We start from the raw sequence: 22,679 nt of genomic DNA, 5'->3' as shown, positions 1-22,679 counted from the left end.
AACACTGTGAAAGCTTTTTGCTTGGAAAGAGCTTCTTTGTGTGCTTATGAACCATGCACTTGGCCCGCTGTTCTTATTCTGCTGTGTGTCTCTCTTTGAAATGAAATTTCTCAAACATCCCTACTTATCAAAAGGCTTTTGTACAAGGAAGCCCGTTTTGATCAGACTTCCTCAGTCCAATCTACTTCAGTCCTTTTTGTGTGTGTGTGTTAAATCTTGCTTTCACTTTATCCTGCAAATCTGTTTTGATTTAAAATGCTTATGGAGGTTAAATACATTTTTTTTTTTTTGCAGTTATTTGTCACTATAACCTATTAATATTTTTTCCCAAAAGGTAGTCATTAAATTATGTTTCTAGCTTGAAAGCACTTTGATATAAATTCTTCAATTTTATATTGGTTACATTATTTATGTTGGTTATTTTTAATGTGGTTGGATTATCAAAATAGTTTTGGAATTATTCAAAATGCATTAAAAACAGCAGCAGTGTTTAAAATTAAATGAATTTATTGATTCCCACAATTGTGGCGTGTACGTTTTTGTCATTACACTGTGCTAAAAGAAGCTTTATCTTGTGGTCACTTTGGAGATAAAAACTAATATAATTTAGCAAAGGAAAATGATGACGCACTGCCTCTAGTTAAAAATCTTGTAAAAGCTAAAGAAGATGATTATGGCAGGGTTGTACATTGAGTTATTGATCTGCTAGCATGGTTTGTTCTGGGTAATTAAGCTGCGAGTGTTGGTGGGAATTGATTGTTGAAAGTTTAAAAAAAGAACAAAAAGGTCAAAATGAACACATCAGTGTCCGTTCTGCTACGCTCCAAGAATCTGAATTACTCACAGCATCGATATCACGAATTATTACTTAGTAGGTAAAAAAGCTCAATTTTAGTCGTAGTCATTGTAAATACTGTATTTCACCTTTTTTGGAAACTGGCTTTTCAATGTTGTCGTCTTTTTTCCCCCCAATGAAAAATTGTTTCATCGTTATTCTTTTTGTCCCACTTTGCCGGTACATCGCTGGCTTTCTTAGCTATCAAAAATAATACAGTATAATAATACAAAATAATATTTGAAGGAGCCAAGCGCTGGAATATTTGATCCAGTCTGATTTCAGAAAAAATGCGTTAATATCTGTGAGTTAAATTTCGAAATTTGAAACCATTTTATCGATTTTTTTCTTGGCAGGAGAAATAAATACAAGGCAGTTTCTGTGAAAAACACACAATGGCTGCCCCACTTTGTGCCGTTTTGCATGTTCAGTTTTGCCGTTGACTTTTTAGGTAATTGCAAACAGAAGCTCAAGGAGCCGACAGGCTACTCAAAACAAACAGAAAATAATGCAAGAAGATGATTCTTAAATAATATATTTTTGTTTAAACACAAAATGGTGGGTCTGCAAGGCGCATGTAAAATACATGTAGGACCCCAAAATGGCTCCAAGTTCAGCAACCAATGGTGTGCCGAGTTGCCCCCCCAACAACTGCCTATCGGCAGCCCGGCCGGTGGTTTACTACACCTTATAGCGGAGCATTCTGATAGGTTACTGGAAATCACACCCGTGAACCCCATTGGCCACAGCGCGGAGATATTCGACAGTAGAGTTACTAGGCTGAACAGCAGAGTTGGCACCGTTCATGCCCCCAGCGCAGTGCGTCTGCCAATCATGAACCCCGGTGAAGAGTTGTGTTGTTACAGTGAATTACTTAGGGGCCGGGACACGTGATCACTGCGCTCGGGAATTATGGCGCGTTATACCTCTTTCTTCAAACCACCTTTTCACCCATCTGGTGCCACCCTGTCTTACAGAGCTTGACAGTCCTACAGAGTATTGAGACGTCTGGTGATTCAAAGATACCGTGGCTCCAGTGAGAGTGGCTCTGCCTCACCACACTCCAAGCCAGAGCTGAGAATGGGGACGCCATGTGCAGTTTCATGGTCCCTGGTGGTGATGAGTTGTTTGGAGGGCGCTCACCAGTCCACCCTAAAGACACCATAATTAGCTTTTCCATCAGGCATTCAGGTGTATCTGCATGGCTCAGAGGGAGGTGGCCATTGTTTCCTGACAAGTGGACTTCTCCGTTTCCCTCTCTCACTTTCTTTATTCTGGATGGTATGCGGTGCGGCTGATTAGAGGTGAGAGCCATATCGGTCGCTGGAAATTCACTAATGCAAACTGCAAACTACTGTGTATTCGCTATTCACAGCCCATGCCCACACAGTAATAAGATAGCTGGCCGACTGACAAGCAGCAGTGGAGTGGAATGTGGAGAGTGGAGAGAGATGGATGAAAGACAAGGCAAATGGCAGCCTTTGTGTTTACGTGCGAGTGTGTATGGCTCGCTCTAACCGTGCAGCTGTGCATCCAGACGCATTGTCCAAAAAAATTGCATCTCATTATTTCTTCCCCCATTTAGTATTCAGCAAGTTTAATAACTTGGTCATTTCCTTTCTGGCCATTAATTCCTTGATGTGATAACTCTGAAGGATGCGCCGCTCGGAGAAAAAGGATTTTTACCAAAGCACGCTTCTGAATTGCACCTTATTTGTCATGTGTCTTTATACTGTATAATTTCAGCTACCAAATTAATTCAGAGCTGAGCTCCCAGTGTCAGACAGGAGAATGGAGGGAGCTAAATGAGTAGATATTCTAGCCAAAGAGAGGGGCGAGTGTCATTCCAGGTTAATTAAATCCCAGCTTTGAGGCGTGAACACAGACCTCTTTCGGGATGATGATGATGTAAAAAAAAAAAAGAAAGAAAGAAGAAGAACTCTTATTTCATCTTGTGTGTCACCGGTACGATCATAAGTCTGATCAGTGTCCCACATTTCTCAGCTGCGCAGCTGCGTGGAGCACATGTTTGTTCATAAACACACGCTTCCTTGGCTTGTTACACGTCGTGATTGACAAGTGACTCACCATTTCCATTGTTCAGATGGCTTTGTTTGCAAAGGTAGCGTGTGCAGATTGGCTCCGAGAACGAGGAGAATTTATCTCCTTTCTTTATCTAAATCATTGTATATCTCTCACTCTTAATGGAGGATGTAGCAGACTGTGCTTTGTACCAAACAAGTGTTTACTATGCCTCACAGGCTCTGTTATTGCTAAGGCGACAGTATAGAGGGCGGCTCTCTTGTCCCCCCCACTCCTCAACCCACCCATAATCATGATGTTCCACATTACGCTGTCTGTTTGGCTCTCAGTGTTCTCTTTTTAGTGGCATTCTCGATAGGAGATTAACAACGCAGCGGTGTTGGTTATCCCTCCTAAAGCTGTAGAATAAGTTGCTAGCCTCCCGCTGATTTTCACTCTCAGCAACCCCTCATGGTGCCTCATTAAGATGCAGAGAAACGAGCGCCTCCGACCCAACACTACAGTAAGGCCAGGCTTAAACGAGGCGCTGCTACACCACAACTCACACTGTACAGCGGCCTTTAACAGCACAACGGTTTGCTCCACGCATGTTTCCTCAGTGTTGTTTTTTCCTAGTGTTTCCTTCCAGAGATGAAGACAAGCTTGGGTGCGGGTGGGTGGGTGTATTTTTTTCTTTTCCTTGGACATTGTGTGAGAGAAGGGCATTTTGGGGGATTTGGGGATAAGCAGTTGTTCTCTCAATGAGCAACATTTGAAGGTCAACTCCTCGCCGACTAGGACATTAGCGAGAAGCCAAAGAATTTTTATTTCAGTATGATTTAATGCACTGACAGTGTTTCTGTTTTCAGCCTCCGTTAGAAGCTTTTCGGCCTCTCTCCATTGAAGTTCTAGAGCTGCAGTGTAAATTTGCCAAAGTCAAACACAGTCAAGCAAGTGTTTCCTCATAATGATCCGTGTTTCTGATCTCATTGCTAGCTCTGTTATCCACGAGCATGCACATTCCTTGGTCCACTATCCAATATGTGAGCTACCTTTTCTGCTTCCTGTTTTTAGACCCGTACTTTGCTTTGATTCTGCTGAAACGTTTGTACAAATCTTTACTTCTCTGTCATTTTAATGAACATTGTTTCTTAAGATTGACCGGCAAGTGTCGTGTTCTACAATCTGCACTTTTCAGCGTTTGTTTCGTTTTTGCTTTCCTGTTGCATTGCTTTTGTTTTCTGCACATGTATGTTCGAAAATGAGAGAGAAAAGAAAAACTCTAAACCCAAATGTGGCATTGTCTGTTTCTTTTTCTTGTTCTACAGAGATGTTGAAGGAGTTGAACCAACAGCGCAGAGCGAAAGAGTTTACAGACCTGAAAATTATTGTTGAAGGCAAAGAGTTTGAAGTCCACCAAAATGTTCTAGCTTCCTGCAGCTTGTATTTCAAGGACCTGGTGAAAAGGTTTGCCTTCGCTTCCCCACCCCCTTACCTTCCACCTTTCCCCCCTTTTCCCACCAGCTGTTGATCCAATCTGTTTTTTTTTTCATAGGGCGCATTTGTGTCGCTTTTTTTCCCTTCCCCTCTCTCTCTTGCAGGTGTGTGAAGACTTTGGTTCCTAGCACAGGGCCAGCAGCCATTCCTTCCTCTTCCCACTCAAATGAATGTATCTGAAAGTGGAGGGAAAAAACAAAAGTCACCCCCCCCACACACACACACACACACTCGTCATTACCTTTCCTCCCATGTAGGGCAGTTTAACCACATTTCCATTTTAACGAGCAGTGAAAATGTTCCATGACTGGGAGTGTTTTAAAACTCACCAAAGGGCCAAAACAGAAACAAAACTCCACGTTGGGTGGCCGCACTGTGAGCAGAGGGATTGTTGCCTCCCATGCTACTATATTTTTCCGTTTCTGATTTCTTGAGTATTTCAGAACAGCCTTTTCATATGCTAATACACCTTGGTTAGAGTGATATAAAAGACATTTCAGAGTCATAAAGGACGAGACAAAAAGCACATCTAAGACCACCACTTTCACAGGTTAACACCATCCTTCACTAATGTATTCATTTGATTTTGATCCAAGTATTCCCCCAGTGTTACGCCCTTCATACTGCATACTTTTTTTGTTTTTGATTCCGGCTTCACGGGCTGTTTTCGTTTCGCCGCTCAGCATACTTGTGCATGTGTGTCGTCGGTGTGAGCGTGCGTCAGGTGCAGACCGCTTTAATCTCTCTATATGTGTTTGCACATGCATGTAGTATGACTGTGTAAAGTTTGATAGCACGAGTATCTGCATTGTTTTCCTGGAGAGGTAATGCCAGGAATCCCTAATGTCCTCATCCTTACTTCAAATCCTTGCAGGTGCTTTCGGCATAATTGAGAGTCCCCTGGACCCAAAGTTTCTTTGCCACCTTGATGTTGTTTTTGAGTGTGTGTGTGTGTTTGTGTGTGTGTTCTTGCTCGCATGGCTAGGGATGGTTCAACAAAGACAAACGGTCGCGAGCGATAGCTGGAAAGCCTTAGAGAGGTTTGCCATTTTGCCCCGCAGTCATGCTGCTGCAGCGAGCCCATCAGAGAGCACAGAAGCTGCTTATCTGCTGCCGCGGCCTCCTTGCTCACCGCCGATACACTTGTTCCTCCTGAATGGGGATGGAGTGAGGAAGACCAGAGAGAGACCAGAGGTAGAAAAGCAACAGAGCCACGTCTGCGCCAGCACCACTCATCTCCATGACAGCCACACATCCCATGAATAAAATACAGACACAGTCTGCCTTTGACCTTGACAATAGCAGAGAAGCTTCCTGAGAGACCGGAGTGACTTTGGATAGAACTGAAGCCCCCATGCTGGTCAACCTGTCTATCAGATTGTCTCGTCGGTGGCTCTTATCTGGGACGTAGCCAGATCATTTATGCACTAAGACAGGGGCCCTGAAAGACACCCAGGGCTCCCAGAGGAGCAGGCTGAATTTCATCAAGCTCATCTTTATGCCTGCTGCTGCCTGCATTGTCTGATTTTTCTTTTTTAATTTGACAGTTTAATAGAGTAAGTTCTCATTAATTGGTTAATTAATTGTAAAACTACTTTGATTTATTGTCATAACACTGTCATTTTTCATGAGATAATGTCTAAAATAGAAATTCTCTCATTTGACTTGAGACTGAAGAATATCTAATGAATTTGTTACACTAATTGTTAAATTTGGAAGACGTCTTTGCTTTGATGTAATGAAGTCATGATCATCAGCGCTACGTGAACATGACGCCGCGGCTTTGCTGAGACTGTCTTTGATTTTATAAGACACGTGGCACCTTGGTTTTATGGAAATGCGAATCGGCAGGCAGCGAGAAGTTGACAGGAAGGGGAGAGAAAGGGAGCGCAAACAAGAGAATGAAAAGTGTCTAAAGAGCATACAGAGATTTTTTTTGATACTTGGCTTTGAGGCGTTCGCAGCAAGTGACGCAAGCTCGGTCAGAGAAGAGCAAAGAGAGCCAAAGGCCCGTCTGTCACCGACTTACGGCCTCCCATGTGTCGCTCAGGTCACTTTCTTTCAGCGGGGCCGGGATTATGCTGATGCCGCACGTGGCTCGGTACTGTCCACGTCTTTATGAGGTCAAACGAAGATCGGAGAGAGAGAGAGAGGCTTCTATGATGCCATGTACCCCAGCCTTCCTCGCCCAACTCATTCAGGAGGCGTTCACTACGGCTCAGACTCCTGCCTCCTGTCATAAACCACCTTTGTGTATGGGTGTGTTTGAAATTGTGAATCTGTACGTACTCAAATGGACTTGACATGAAGCGTGCTGCTGAAGTTTTATCGCATGCCCTGTGTGTGTGTGTGTGTGTGTGTGTGTGTGCATGCGTAGGATTCAAGGACATAATATCCAGGCACGCTGTATTAGTCAGACTAGTAGAGATGTAATACTGTAGGGTGAGGGAGTGCACATCACACTTTTTTTTGGCCTACCCACACACGCACGCACGCACAGACACCAACCCAATGACTTATTTGCGAAATTAAAGCCTCCCTTGGCAATGTGTCAGAATTTAGCAGCGTGGTTTGCAGGCTCCACAGCAATTTGAAACGGTGCTGAAAATGTCACAAAAAAAAAATAAAAACACACATTATCCACCTAAGTGGACTACAAATACACTGATTAGTCTTCATTTCAAATTCTCTTTTCAGCAGAATCCTAAAATGTCTTTATTTCCTCTTTGCAGCGTGCTGCTCCACTGCCCACCCTCACCCAAGCAAATCAGCCTCCCGTCCCCACCCCACCTTACCTGGAGGATGTAATGCCACTTGGAAGTGTGAGCACACGCTTGCCCTCGCCTCCCCCTTCCAAAAACCTATTACGTTACCCTTTTAAAGGGCCAATGCACCTAGCGAGGAGGCAGATCATGTCTAGTAATTCCATTTTACCCCACGGGATTTTCCAATAAGTGTGCTCGCAGGCATTTAATTTATGGCCACTGCATCCCAGCACCACACTAATGTTAAAAATAAAAAATAAATAATAAAAAAAGCTCCAGAATCAGCCCTGATGCATGTTTTGGTGCCATCTGCTTCCCCGCTCTTCTTCTGTCAGTGTTGACCCATGAGGTTTTTTGTGCCACTCAGAGCGCTCTGACTGTGATGGTGGGGGGTTATTTTAAAGCCCATTACTGTGTGGATGCTGTGTGAACTCTGCAGCTCTCTGTGCACGGTTTAGCCCTCTGCAGCAGCATTCAGCCAGACGGGGAGACAGGTTACTGTAATACCCCATTTTTGTTTTGCAACATCTCTCTGACTGGCAGTATGTAAAGGAGAAGTTGGTGCATATTACATCGTATTTTTCTTTATCTATTTCGTACCCAAGTAAAGGGTTTGTTTTTTTTTTTTTTAAAGTTTTGGGTATTTATTCAATGAATCGTTACTTTTTAATGTTGCTTTCTTTTTAGGTGACATATGTAACTCAAAACCAAATTAAACACAGACGCAAGCATTCAGGCTAAATGCGTTTTTCACCTTATGTTCATTCAAATAATTCAGAGAGCATGTCAGCAGTTTTTATTGGACCTACTTCTTTTTTTCTCTTGGCAGAAAGTAGTTCCAATGAAAAATGTACAACAATGGAGTCTTTAGAGTCTGACATTCTTGGAATAATTGTTACTTTGTGACCACTGACAGTATGAAAGATGGACATAGGTACCGTGACGTGCCCTTTTCAAAGCTTTGAGATAAGCCGACTCCATCTTTTTAAGACCAGCGGGTGGAGCTGACTGTGCAAGTGCACACTCATTGGCTGACGTCTCGTCAATTCTCACTTCTGACACTTAGAATGACCCAAATTTACAAAATGGACTTAACGCGTTATTCACTATGGCTAAATTGAGAGACTGAGTCCATAAACACACCACAAAAGTATTTATAGAAATCAAGTTCGAGAGATGTTTTCTCATTGACCTCTATAGGACTGGAAGTCTCTTTTCAACTACACCAATCGCCCCCTGGTGGCCTTTGAGAAGACTGCAGGTTTGAGGCACTTAGACGTTGGCTTCATTTTTCGGACCTGGAAGCTACATTATCTTTTATAGTGTGTACGTTTGTGACTTTTCAGCACTGTCCAAATTATAGGTGTAATTCTGACTAATTCTAACTTGATGGATGGAAAGTGAAATCGAGAAATTGAGATATTTTAAAAACGGTGAGACCCTGCTGAAGTCTTTATGCCACAAATTGTATAAAATTGTAAATTTAATCTTAAGCTCTGCCACAGTGGCACTTTCAGAGATTCTTTTTGTCATCTTAAAGTCAAGTTTTTTATACCAAGAGTCCTGTCAATCTGGTGTCTACATTTAGGTTTTTGTGTGGTTTTTTTTTCTCGAGTTGATGCCCCCTTTGTTCACACTTGGATGCACGTGTGAGCTTTCGTACTCTCCACCTGTCACCGTGTACTTTTTGTCCTTCAGACGATCTAACGCAGATATGACTTGTTCCTTCCAAGTGGCCTCCAAGTCTCTCTCAATAGCGGCGCGTTATGGATGCAGCGCCCTTATAAACCATACCGGAAAAACCAGCAGTCCCAACGCCGACACAGCCACGGAGTTCTGTTTATTTTTATAATTTTAGTCCTGATTTATGTTGTGACAACACGTAAATACGGGCCATTTTTAGCCAAGACACTTTAGGCTGTGGCTCTGAGTAAGCTTCTGTGTTAACATGTCTTGGTAGTGCATATACTCCCACAGAATAAATGATCTTGTAAGAACAAGCTAAATGTGTTCCTTGTAAATGGGCTTTTTTAGGCTGAAAGATGTATTAGAAATTGTGTGTGCAAGCACGTGTGTGTGTGTCTGTGTGTGTGTTTTCCTGCTTCCCTCCCGCCTCTCCGCCTCTGCTCACCACCATTTTGACACTCTCTGCCGATTTTTTTTAAGACTTCCTCTTGAATAAGTGCTACATTTTTCACAAACAAATTTCTTTGCTCGAGTGTGTGTCTGCGTGCGTGCGCCCATCTCCCCCCTCCTTCCTTCCCCACCTTTTTTTGCCCTGTCTCTCCTCTTCTGTCTCTCCTGTCCTCCCTGCCTCCCTCCCTCTCTCACTATTCAAATTCAAGTCTGCAATCAAACGCGGCATAAATATCCACCTCTTTTTAAGAAGCTCCCGGAAAAGTCATTTCCATAACATAAGTGCTCAGACAAAAACAAACTGCCACTCGAGCTGGTTCCTATTGCACTAATTGACCAGGTTGATGAGCATGCTCTTCTTTTATTTTTAGCTCTTTCCCACCCCTCTCTTTCTTCCCGCCTCCTTCCATCACTTTAACCCTGAACAACCCTCCCCTTCCCCATCTTTCTGTCTTACTACCTGCCCCCACCCGCCCCCCTCCAACTGCAGGGCTTTGTGCAGGAAAAAAAAACAGGGGGGGAATAACACTATGTGGCTTTTTGCTTTGCAGGAGGAAAAAGAGTAACTGCCTTGGTTTTTCCAGCCAATGTCCATCCAGGGACAAATGCCATTGTCTTTTCTTTTATTTGGATGTCCTTCTTCCCCCCACCCCACCCCACCTTTCACCTCCTGAGTGCGCTTGAAAATGACAACTAATGTCTCAGTTCATACACCACAGGCTACTGGTGATTATTGCGCCGGGGACAGAGGCTCTGTTTAGGTGTGACGGTGTATTGTTATTTTTTTTTTTTCTGGGGGTGGGCGGGGATATCTCTTATTTAAAAGAGCAAGGCACAGTCATGGAACAACCCAAACTCTCCCCCTCAGAAGGATGGCTGCTGGCTCCCCTGTGGAAGAACCGTCTCACCCTGCCTCCTTTTCCTTCTTTTTTATTTTTTTTCTGCTTCCCCGCCATCGCACCCACCCACACCCACTTCCCCCCCTCCATCCTTCCAATCTCTCATCGCCACTCCAGCCATTCTATCTGTCTCATGTAGTTTGTTTTTGCTGTCTCTGTCTCACTAAACGCTGACTGTTTGTCATGATTTCTAATCCAACCAACTGACTTCTACACACAAAAAACAAGGAGAGGAAGAAGAAGGTGGAGGAAGAAAAGGGATCAGACAGACACAGAAGCAGACAGAGCGTTATCACAGCGCTACCATGACTGGCAGAAGCAAACAGCCTCCATCCATCTTAATGCTGGCTACTTTTCATATTGTTGATGTCCATATCCGCTGGGAGCGAGACACAGCAGTGGGGGCATGCATTCTGCGGGGCTTTGATTCCATTTATTTTGCCCTTGAGTGGATTATTGTTTCACATGGGACATTAAACATGGGTGGTGAGGTGTTATTTAACGCTCTCATACCTCCCCGAGGGGATCCTGCATGCGAACTAATCTCGGCCATTTGATCCCGATGAAGTCACAACGTGGCCCAGTTCCGAAAACGGCCCTCGTTGTTCCCTCTCTCTCTTTCTCTCCAGCACTGCATTACGAGGGGATATCATATTCTATTTAATTTGTCCATCTAAGCTCTCGCCCAGCACCTGCAACGTCAGTCGGAGTAGACGCGCTGCTTCGATGACCGGTGCGCGCGCACACACGCAGGCAGCCACGCGCTCTCGGCGGCAGCGGCGTGGCTCGTAAACTGAGCACTCACGCTTTAACCAGCTGACTTTCCCATTCCATTATGTCCGTGTGTAACACCATCTCTCTCCATTTTTCACTCTCTCACAGCTCACACGTGCCCTGCCATGTATGCATGTTTGCCCTCCAAGACTATGCATACATGAAACCACACGATCAAAAAGCATGCCTCTTGAAACAAAGCAATAACTTTTTTTTCATTTGTTTTGCCTAATCTTTGTGCAGTGAGGACGTTTTGTTTCAGATGCAGCGCTCTAGCTGTAAATCCGCTTGCCCCATAGTAAAGTAGAAACCATCCAAAGTTCTGTTTCTGTCTCTCTTTTTTCCACTTTTACGTTGTTATCTTATTGTGTAACGATTCTCTTATTTTTCTCCCCACTCTCGTACTTTCCCAGGTGTGTTTTAGGTGTTGTGTGTAGCATACGTGTATTCTTGTCCCTCTCTTTTCTTTTTCAATTTCTTTTCTTACTGTTGTTGTTATTTTTATCCCCAAGTTTCCTCTCAGAATACGCCTAACTCGCCTCTCTCTGCCGTGATTGGTTGATCAGGTCATCGGGAGAGACGAGGAGCAGGGAGATGCTGGAGCTGAACATGAGCAACATCAGCGCCGACGTGCTGGAGCTGCTGCTCGAGTTTGTCTACACGGGGTCGCTGGTCATCGACTCGGCCAATGCCAAGACGTTGCTGGAAGCTGCCAACAAGTTCCAGTTCAACACCTTCTGTAAAGTCTGTGTCTCCTTTCTAGGTAGGCGTAGCTCAGGGGGAAGAGTGGGGAGGGGTGTATGTGTTTACACGAGTGTTATCTGCTTATATCAGCAGCGCATGCATGCTTATTACATCAGATATGCCTGCGCGACCATACGGCCTTGGGTATTTTCATATACGGTCATGCTTCATCGCTGTGCACAGAACGCCTCATGCAGCACCTACATTTCCTCCCCGGCCCTGGCACACCGCTCTCCCATTTTTGTCATGTTTCCAAAGCTCGCAGCCGTGTTAGAATTCGCTCTCAGCCGGGCACGGTGCCTCTGATCTCGTCCCAGAGAGCAGGACCAAGCACGGGGGCAGATTTATAAAAAGGTCAGGGAACAATTGTCACTTAAATGTCAAATCCTCTGGTCTGAGCCGCGATGGAATCGGAAAAACAGCCAAACAGATTGATACTTAGACAAGGTATGGAGAGAGGTGGATAGGAGGGGAGTGGGCCTGTTGGGGTGGAAGGGGAACCCAAAGGATGGGGGGGGGGGTCTGCATGAAAAGCAAATGGCATGTTCCATATTTTAGTGGGTCGGCCAGCCAAAAAAGCCGCAAAGGTCAAGTTTTGCATTCCATTTAATAAATTGTTTTGGGTATCGGTAACACGGGGGAAGTGCATGTTAGCAAAAAGGTCAGCGGCAGGAAAGGAGGGGAAAAATGTAAGAGGAGCAGCAAGCGCCGTTATTGATTTGTTTTTCTCAATTTGGGAGGGGGGGGTTAAAAATGGGAAAAACACAGAAGCCATTTGTAGACTTCATCGCCAGCCAGGCGTCAATCCGTTCTTCCTCGACAAGATTCATGACATTTCAGCGCGTGAGAAGTAACGGGCACGACCGTGTCTCCTTGAGCAAAGAGGAATTGATACCGCGTGAGAAATTATTGAAGTTTCCAACAAATATACCGAGGAGGAACGGCAGACATCTTCTCCGACCTACTTACACTTCACACGGCTTCTCTCTCCAACAAATACAAAACAAAGTCATTCATCGTGCGCCGTGTGAGAAATCCCAGCTTTTTTTGTTTTATGATTGGAAAATCATAAAGTAAATGAACAAAACATGCTCACCTTTTTTCAACCCGAGTGTGTAGTATTGGAAAAAATGATTTTTTTTTAAAGGGTTGTTCAGATGATCATCTGCTGTGAAATATACTTTCAGACAGACTCTAGCTTTGATGCAGCCCCAACCTGCTTTTTATTTAGCTTGGCTTTTGCTTGCTTGTTATTTACCAGATGTTGGGTGGCTTTTTTATTGGCTGATATTTGTTTAGGAGACACTCTCAGGCTCTGTCTTTAGCGATAAAAGGCCTGGCTTTGCTTTGCTTTGATGGCTGTTGTTTAATCGGGCGCCTTTCAGTGGCCACTCAACCGTTTGTGCCCGCTTCCGTGCGTACGTTCACTACAAGACCGGGGGCATTTCCCTCTCTTGTGATAAATGGTGACACTTGTTAGAAAACTACATTTGGAGACGCATCACCTTAAATGCCGCCCGTGCTCCCCACCCCCCAAACCCCGCCCTGCAAAAGATCACAGGCGGCAGTATAAGCCTTCTCCCCGCTGGCCTGGCCCTCAGGGTAGTTTCATATATTCCAGGCTGTGTGTGTGTGTGTGTGTGTGCATGTGTGTAGTACATCCTGAGATCTGACAGGACTTCTTTAAAGTGGCCCAGCTAATCCCAAATCCCGCTCCCTGCCATCCACCACCTCATGCCTGGGCTGTGAGCGATCGATTCCCCTCGTTGTTTGTCCCCGGAGCTGTTTTGAGTTATTATACTTGTTCTCCCTCAGTCTCAGGCAGATACAAAACCCAGGCTATGGCTCTGTGCTACCTGCAGCTGCTTTCTCTGTCTTTGCAGCTTTGTACGTCTGCAGTCTTTTTATAGATGACTGAATGGTGTTTTGTTTTTCTCCCCCCCTCCCCACTCGCTGTCTTAATCAATCTGCCTCTGTCTTTTGTTTCCTTCTTGGTTTTGTTTCTATCCTCTTCTCTTTGTCTATCTCCCCGTCTCTCTTTCTCTCTCTGACCTGCTTTACATTGACTCCAGAGAAACAGCTGACTGCCGCTAACTGTCTGGGAGTGCTGGCTATGGCCGAGGCCATGAGCTGCACCGAGCTCCACAACATGGCCAAAGCGTTTGCACTGCAGAATTTCCCAGAGGTAGGTAGAGGCTCTTCGTCTTTCTGGATTCTTTGATTGCTGTGGAGCAAAGTTACACACGGTGGTTTGCATCTGGGAGAAAATGAAACACCTAAATCAGTGATCAGCTCAAGGAAAAGGGAAAAAAACTTGTTTTGCCTAGGCATCTTTTTTTGTCAGACTCAACACTTAACAATGCAATGGGGAAAATTGTACTTTCTTCTACACTAAATTAAGTCTGTAGTTACTAGATTCCTATTAAAGTCTCACATGTAAAGCATACACAAAGCTTATTGAATTATATGTTTTTGTATCCTTTTTTTCAAGCTAGCAAATATCAAATTGCCCTGTTAATTCACTGCTTGCATTAAAATGCTTCTCTGGAGTTAACCGTTTTTACCTCATGGGATGCAATTTACTGTAGAAGCTCCACGTATCCTACTGAATCCACCCAACAGTACACTTATTACCGAGCAGCTTTTAGATAACTTAATGGAAGAGAAATACAGAGCGCTCTCAGTTTTCTTATAGTTTACAACCAGCATGAATCACACAAAATAGCGTGGAAAATAAGGGCATCAAAGCACGGCATCAGAAAGCATAAGTGTTGGAGAAATATTTTGGGAAATAAGCACATTTGCTTTTTTATGTCGAGCGTTACTGTAAACAAGAAGGTCAGTACCCCTGTCAGCTTTGTCCATTATAGATATATATGAAAGGAAAAACGTCTCTCTCCACAGATCAAAAAAATTAATACATTATGTGCTGCCTTTGATGTGAGGCTTCCAGGCTGGTCACAGAAAAATCCACTGTAAATCTGAAAGCAACACCTATTTACTACAAAGAGCTCAAAATTAGCCTGTTTATATGTCTTATTATTTGTATCCAGCATATAGGAGAATAAAAATGTCCCCTCATTATCTTGTTTTTTACATTTCTGTTTTTATGTGAATCACACAGTCAAGAAAAGCCTGAAATCAGATAAAAGCAGCAAACAAATGTTACTGTTGTCAGTGAAAGAAAATAAGTACATAATGAAACCGGGGGCGATGCAAAATCAAATGAAATGTACTTTCCATTTTCTTTCAAGATTTAAAGTACTGTGCAGATGTCTTTGAACCACACCTCATTTCTTTATATTCTGCTAGCAAAAAGGAAACATGTGCGAGGACACATGGAAATGCAGTATATGAGGCAAAAACAGAGTTTGTACGGTTTGAAAAAAGCTTGAAGGTCTGACCACATTTTTTCTTCAGCACAGGTTGAACTCCCTTAGCTAGGCTTTCTTGTCATTTCTTTAAGTAGTCTTCAGGAATAGTTCTCCAGGCTTCCTGATGGACATTCAAAGCTCTTCTTTGGATGTTGGCTGGATGTTTGTTCTGTTCTCTGTCAGGATGATCCCACACTGCTTCAGTAAAGTTGAGGTCCGGGCTCTGGGGAGGCCAATCCATGACTGATAGTCTTCTGTTGTGTGCTTTTCTATCCAGCTATGCTTTTACTGCACTGACAGAGTGTTTGGTGTGATTGTCATGCTGAAAAATAAAGTTGCTGCCAATCGAAAGCTTTCCAGATGATACTGAATATTAGATCAAAACCTGACAGCACTTTGCTGTTTTCGTTCATGCATTCATTTTAACAGCCCCAAACCATGACAGAGCCTCCGCCGTGTTTTACACATGGCTGTAGACACTCACCGTTGTACCTCTCTGGTCTCTCCTCACCTCCTCTGTACATATCGACAATAAATTGAACCAAAAATGTTTCCCTTCATTAAGAATGGCTTTTTGACAGCCATCCTCCCACTGAGATCATTTCTGTTAAGACTTCAGTGAACAGTAGATGGATCAGCAACACGTTCTCACTCCCAAAGCGTAACATTTTACGCTAGGTGACAAATCATCAGTATATTAAGCTTCCGGCCACACAACATATTACGAGTTTGGAAAAATGAGGAAACATGAGAAGCTTTTGGAATTAATCTACACATGTACGTTACTTTAATCTCTTTGGAAAACACTATCTAACACAATTAAGGTGGTGGTTAAGATTAGGGATAAGGTTATGGTTAGGGCTGGAATACACGGCCGGAGCGTGTGTTACACGTCGGGAGTGAGAACGGGCTGGGATTAGCTGAATAGCCAGATGCATCAATCAGCTCCTGTGTCAGGTCTTTGCTGCATTTTTTTCCTGTTTCTTAAGAACGTGACTTTCAGATAGCGTTCATCTGCTGTAGATATTTTTTAGGCCAGCCTTTTCTGCTTTTTTCCCTCCACTTTTCCAGTTTTGTCAATTATTTTTAAATTCAGAGATGTGCCAAGATTTTGGCTAATAGCTCTTTAGGAAGGTGCAAAAATCCAATTGTATCCCGGTCACACTGTGCTGTCGTTTTTCACATATTGAACTAAAGAAATGAAATCGAACAAATGTTGTATTTTTGGGACAGGCTGCTTGTAATAAAGTGCCTAAAGGTTGTCTGTTATATGTAGACACAACACCGTGTTAGGTGTCCTTTTGTATTCTTGAATGATTCACAGGTCAGTGATAGGTGGCTTTACAACCCTCCAGAAAAATCCCTGAAAATGGTCCGTTACAAAGACCGGACTGTAAATGAGGGGAAAGCAGCCAAAGCAAAACTTTGAAAGACCTTCAGAAATCCTGGAGAACTATTGCTCAGGTCCACCTTAAAATGACAACAAAGCCTGGCTCATTGGAAGCAAAATATAAAGAAACATCTAGAGGCTCAAGACTTTTGCACTTACGTGAGAGAAATACACCTTTTTTTTCCTTAAATGCAATGGCCACATGATGTACTTCAAAAGTTTTAAAGGCCGTTTTTCTGCCCCTGCTGGTCTCTGCGCTGGTTCCAAAGAGGCCTTTGTGTTAGTTTTATGCTAGAAAGATCTGAACATCCGCCTCTGCTCAAAAACATGTTTGAGCTTCACTTTACAGAATTGTGTATGTTCAAAGCTTGGCACAGGAAAAGTCAGATTGTGTCGCTGAAAGTGGAAAGTTTTTTAGCTATTGAATCTTTTTTTTTCAGGTGGCAGGCCAGGAAGAGATCCTCAGCGTCTCCAAGGACGACCTGATAGCCTATCTGTCCAACGACAGCCTGAACACAAAGGCCGAGGAGCTGGTCTACGAGACCGTCATCAAGTGGATCAAACAAGACCCCAACTCTAGAGTACAGGTAACGACGCACAAAGTTAATGAGGGTGTTTTTGAAGTGTGCGAAACTTTGTTCTTCCAACATGAGCGCACACTTCCTGCACCACGAGACTAAAAGGCAGCCAGTTCTCGGTACATGTGGCAGAACAGTTTCCGAATGCGTGCCGAGCCGTGTTAGAGATCGACCCACCTCCTCCTCTCTTTTCGCAGAAGTGCACGGCACCAAAAGCCACACAAGTGACTCCTCGTTTTCTCCCGGTAGCGCTCATCAACTTTGTGCTTCGGATCCAGCCTAACGCAGCAGTTGTTCGTAATCCCAGGAGTGCTTTGCCCTCAGAATGTGCTCTATTCTTAGTTACACTTCATTTGTTTGTGAGACACTGTACTGCATGAAAAGCCTAACAAAAGCAGCAGACAGCCGCAGCCCTCTCTGCGCACGCCTAACAGGTGTTTGATTTATTCCTAGAGGCTGTTAATCATAATCAGAGGTTATATTCCCGAGATGGGTATTGACAGTCAGGTGCAAGCAGGTCGAATTTTAACAGGCACAGAATCGATAAGCCTCAAGGTCAAAGCATCAAACGCCCGCCACATATGCGGAAAGGTAAATGGACTGCGCTGTAGACGGATATCCATTCAGCAAAGGGGGGCCAGAAAAAACCTCAGGTTGTGCGATATTTATGGACTGGGTCCCCAAACCATGAATTTAAAGCTGATGATTTTAAAGTATTTTATAGCTGTTTTAAAATGGAGGAAAGATTGTTATCAGATAAATTACACCAGTCCATCACGGCAAGAATCACTCCTTCAAAGTAATGTCTTCTCATCAACCAGCAAGTGGAGGGAAAGGCCTTATATCACCCGGATCAGATTTGGTGCAGACCTCAGCAATCAATGTTACTTTATTGGCTCCCGCTTTTATGAGGCACATATGTCAATATTTGAATTTTTCACCTTTTCAGATTAAACATTTAGCGTTTATCCTTTGATATGTGGCACTGTAGTGATTTGGGTGAAATGCATCAGGCCTGCCAAGTGTTTTTCTTTTTTTTGCAGTGGAGAACCTTAAAGTATTTAGTGCTACACAAAAGGGTGAGGATAAACTTTTAAAGCGCAGATCGTGATGGGTGCCGGAAAATGAGAAAGCAACGGTATGAAAGATGCTTTTTTTTTGGCATCACTCTCAATCTCTCCCACTGATAAAGCCTTTAAGATTGAATTTTTGTAGCATCGCTGATGGAAAGGTTGAAAATTCACCAATAACCATAACAAGACTGGTACACAGTTTTTAGGAGAAGCGTACGATCCCTGTCATCTGTGTCGAAAACCTCTAGCCGGCTCAGTCCGGCCGACTTCTCCAATCTCACACTCTATTGGAGAGGTGCAGAGGTGACTTACTCAGATGAAGTAGAAGAAATTTTCCCGGTTGTCTGAACAACCCGCCGCACTGGTTCCTGAGACGAGGCACCCGGGGTCACCCCCCGTCTTCACGGGGAGACGGGAGAGAGTCGTTGAGGAGGAGGGGGGGAAGGAACCCTGAGCGAGGGAAAGAATCAGAGCGAGGCAGAAAGACAGAAACGAGTGAGAAACGTGTTGGTGAGAAAAGAAGAAAGTGGATTGGAAAAGGAGCCCCTGTGTTCTAATCTGATATCCAACGGTTTGCGCCTCTGCACACAGCCATGACATCCAGGGAGCCGAGATGTGATTGAGCTCACGGTCAAGCTCAAATCTCTTGCCCATGTGTAACCGAAGAGGGAAAAAAGAAATAAAAAAACAGCTAGCAGACCCTGGTGTCTGCGGTGAGGACACGAGCATACGGAGAGGACTGGGGGAAGTGCGTCACATGATCTGCACATGCCGATCCACACATAGATCTCAAGCCATTTATATGCATGCAAGAAAGTTTTAGGAATCCACACGTTTCACAGTCTGAGTAAATATTTCATGTTTTACTTGCATACAGATCTTTACCCACTGTGAAATTACACATGCATGCACTGAAAGTCCCAGTTTTCCACCGGCACAGGATGTGGGTGGAGCAGAGAGGCCCGCTCGCTAATGTGACCTGATTCATTTATCAGCGCGTGAATAAATGCAAGTGAATGTTAAGATTCTGTACGTAAAATATTAATATTTATTCAGGCTGCGATGTACACATTTGCATAACAGTTTTATCTTCTCCAGTTGGTACATGTGTGTTTGGATTGCGGTAAGTGCTCAAGTGCACACATTTGTGAATTTTATTTCTCTTTTTTTTCTTCCTGTCGCACACTTGTGACCAATTTGAGAGTGAAAGAAAAAGAGAATAGGCTTCTTGTTTTATGCCACAAGAGAGGTTTGGATTTATACACAGTTCGACTCCAGCTCCCCCCCGACACACACACTCCCCTGCTTCTGTCCCTTTTGCCCATTCGGAGGCAGAGAGCAGCAGGAATCACTCCCCCAGAACCTGTGACACTTTTTAATGACATGTCAGGGCAGGATGTCACAGAAAAAACGCTCGCATTCATCCGAGCATGCGTCGGTTCAGTACGGCTTTGCGGGTTTTTGTGTGTCTGTGCATGTGCTGCGAGTTGTAAGCTGCAGGCTATAGAGTGGAAAAGTGGCATATTGAAGGCACTGGGTAAATAATATGCAATTTTCTCTCTCCACTATGCTGTCACTAACAACCGATGGCACCGGGAAACGGGGGACCCGGACATCGCTTAGAGACAGAGGGAGAGCATTTGAGCGTTAATAATGGTTTGCTATGAGACACAAAGCTGCTGAATGAAAGTACAGAACTGTTTCGGTTCTCTTTGAATGGGTATCATCGAAGGTGTGCCACCCTTCAAGCGTCGGTATGTGTCTGTCTTTACAACTTAAGTGAAAGGGGAGTTAGGGAGGCTTCAAAAGAAGAAAAGGAAATGCCCTTTTTGGAAGAACGTATTGCTGAAGTGACTGTTATTTGACAGAAAGCGCATCTATAACTGATTAAAGAGGGACTGTTATGCTGCTCCAAGTTCTTCTTCTTGGATCTAATTAGAGGAACTTTGCACGAGTCAGAGTTCAAAACAATCATTATTTACATTACGTTAGCCGTTGATGTAGCCAACCTCCCTTCAAGCTTTCAAGCTCACCTTAAAGTCTTGTTATTAGGCTGCTCATTGTACCCAACAGCTAAACACAGTTTTGTGCTTACAGCCAGAATTCTGGCTATTATAGAGATATCTGCTGTCTGTGATATCATATGAAACCAAACATTTACAGCAGTCTGAAGCTTGAGCTTTTTTCTGTCAGGGATTACTTAGTTGCTGTTTGAACCTTTGGCTGCGTTTGATTTGAGCATCCACCATTTTTACAGTATAATTCATATGACATACACTACATGTACACTGAACTTTATTTAGTGTACCTTGCTACTACCAGGTTGGACCCCCATTTGACAGATCTGCCTTACATTTTTGTGGCACAGATATATCACGGTGTTACACAGTTGCTGCAGATTTGTCACCCTTCATGGGAATTTTCCATCCCACCACATCCCAGAGGTGCTCAACTGGATTCAGATCTGGTGATTATGGAGGCCATTTGAGTGCATTGAGCTCACTGTGTGGTGGCTTTGGCTCAGGAGGAAGAGCAGGTCATCTACTAATATGAAGGTTCGATCCCTGGCTGCTGCAGTCTGCATAACAACAAATATCCTTGGGCAAGATGCTAACCCCAAGTTGCTCTCTGATGCATCCATCAGAGTATGAATGTGTGTGATAAAGATAAAAAGCATAGAAAAGTGCTGCCATTTACCATCAATATCATGTAGGAGAAATTAGTTTGAGAAGATTTGAGCTTTGTCTCATGTCACGTGGTCTTAAAGTGCTGGACATGGTTAGTAATAACTCTGAAGTAGGCTGTGGCGTTCAAATGATGCTCCGTTGGTACAAAGGGGCCCAAAGTCCACACTGATCCGTATTCGTTGGAAAACGCATCTTTTTCTCTCCGTTTTGGCGTTCCGTCCACGCTGACACGGCGTTTTTGGTCAAGGAAAACTGAACTTTTTGAAAACGCAGTTTGCGTGTCGCAGTGTGGACTGCGAAAACTGAGCCTTTCAAAAACTATGATGCATTTCAGTCATATGATGCAGTCATGTGACCAATTCAACTAAGGTGGCGGACGGCATTGTACAGCCGTTGTTTTGTTTGCTCTCAATTTTGACAGTGGATGACTGGATGTGTAAAGCGCTTTGGGGTCCTTAGGGACTAGTAAAGCATTTACCTCCTAAGCTCCAGATAGCTTCAGATAAAACTCGGCACTTTTTGCCGCGACGTTTCAAAGAGCTCGAAAGTAAACAAACTGCAGACGGAAATGACGCGGGTCGAATCATCTTGTGTTTCACGCATGTGCAGTGCAGGGACGTAGCGTTTTCAGTGTGGATGAAAAACAACTGAAAACGACAGTGTGGACGCGGATTAGTGTAGATTGAGCCAAAATATCCCCCACTCCATTACATCACCAGCAGCACCCTGAACTATTGATGCAAGTCAGCATGGCTCCTTGCTTTTGTGTACCACACCGTACCATGTGAATGTCTCAGCAGCAATCTAGACTCATTAGATGGGACAACACTTTTCTAGTCTTGTATTGTCCAATTTAAGCTAGTCTGTGTGAATTGTAGCCTGAGTTTCCTTTCCTTTGCTGACAGGACTGTCACCTGGTGTGGTCTACATGCTTCATTAGCAGAAATGCTCTTCTGGTTGTAAGGAGGAGTTATTTGAGTTACTGTTGCCTTCCTATCACCTCAAAGCATTCTGGCCATTGTCCTCTGACCTCTTAGAAGGTATTTTCATCCAGAGAACTGCTGCTCACTGGATATTTTCTCATTTTTGGATCATTCTGTGTAAACCCTAGAGATGGTTGTGTGGGGAAAATCCCAGTAGATCAGCAGTTTCTGAAATACTCAGGCTATGTCTACATGCCTAAATGCACTGAATTATTGATATATGATTGGCTGATTAGCTTAGGTAGATGCAATAACACGGTGTATCTAATAAAGTGGTTGATGTGTGTCTGTCCCCTTTTTTATTTTATATGCTAGTCAGTGAATCCAAGAATAACTTGTATATTAATATGTGATTTAGCAGTGAACATGGTCATTGTAGCCTGACACAAACATGCGCATGCACACAAACATGCGTGTGCACACAAACATGGAGTTTTTTTTATTTACTAACCGTGAAAAAGAACATGTGCAAACGTAATAGTCTAATCTCATGAGACAAAGGATGGAAGAAAATGGTTTCCAGCATCATGTTTGCTCTCTGAAGGTGCTGACGGTGAGAGACCTGTCCTTCCTTTCACCTAGCAGTCCTTTGTGGGATAACACATCGCTCCAATTATAACAGGCCAGCTTCTGCCAAATCCCTGAATAGGACCTCCATTACGCTTCTCTTCAACATATTTCATAAAGGATCCTATCTTGCCAGGTGACTCAACCTGACAAAAGAGGCTGATTAATTGGCTCTTTGGAAAGCGCCCAACTAATGTAACAGCTAAAAAGAACAATTAATGGTGTATTTTTGTGATAAAAAAGGCCGGGCTGTCCATTAGAGAGGACCTGCTGTCCACTCATCAGAAATAACAATGGCCATGACATGTGCAGCTCCCCCGCCCAAATATAGTTGAAGGTGTTACCTCTTATGCTT

The 22,679-nt window shown here is 43.8% G+C and overlaps 1 protein-coding gene across 6 annotated transcripts in view; it reads left to right on the top strand.

Annotated features, from left to right (window-relative positions):
• klhl29 (kelch like family member 29) overlaps positions 1-22,679 on the top strand; it is a 246,719-nt gene that overhangs the window by 148,635 nt on the left and 75,405 nt on the right. For all 6 annotated transcript variants that reach the window (XM_003440803.5, XM_025898585.1, XM_005449765.4 and 3 more), the window contains 4 exons: positions 4,186-4,324; positions 11,495-11,691; positions 13,745-13,857; positions 16,877-17,023. In XM_003440803.5, coding sequence (XP_003440851.1) covers positions 4,186-4,324; positions 11,495-11,691; positions 13,745-13,857; positions 16,877-17,023 — 596 coding nt within the window. The remainder of the gene's footprint in view (positions 1-4,185; positions 4,325-11,494; positions 11,692-13,744; positions 13,858-16,876; positions 17,024-22,679) is intronic.

Source organism: Oreochromis niloticus, linkage group LG15, assembly GCF_001858045.2.
Source record: "Oreochromis niloticus isolate F11D_XX linkage group LG15, O_niloticus_UMD_NMBU, whole genome shotgun sequence".
Taxonomy (NCBI): Eukaryota; Metazoa; Chordata; class Actinopteri; order Cichliformes; family Cichlidae; genus Oreochromis; species Oreochromis niloticus.
The sequence above is the reverse complement of the archived record's forward strand: the minus strand, read 5'-3'. Positions and strand labels throughout refer to the sequence as shown.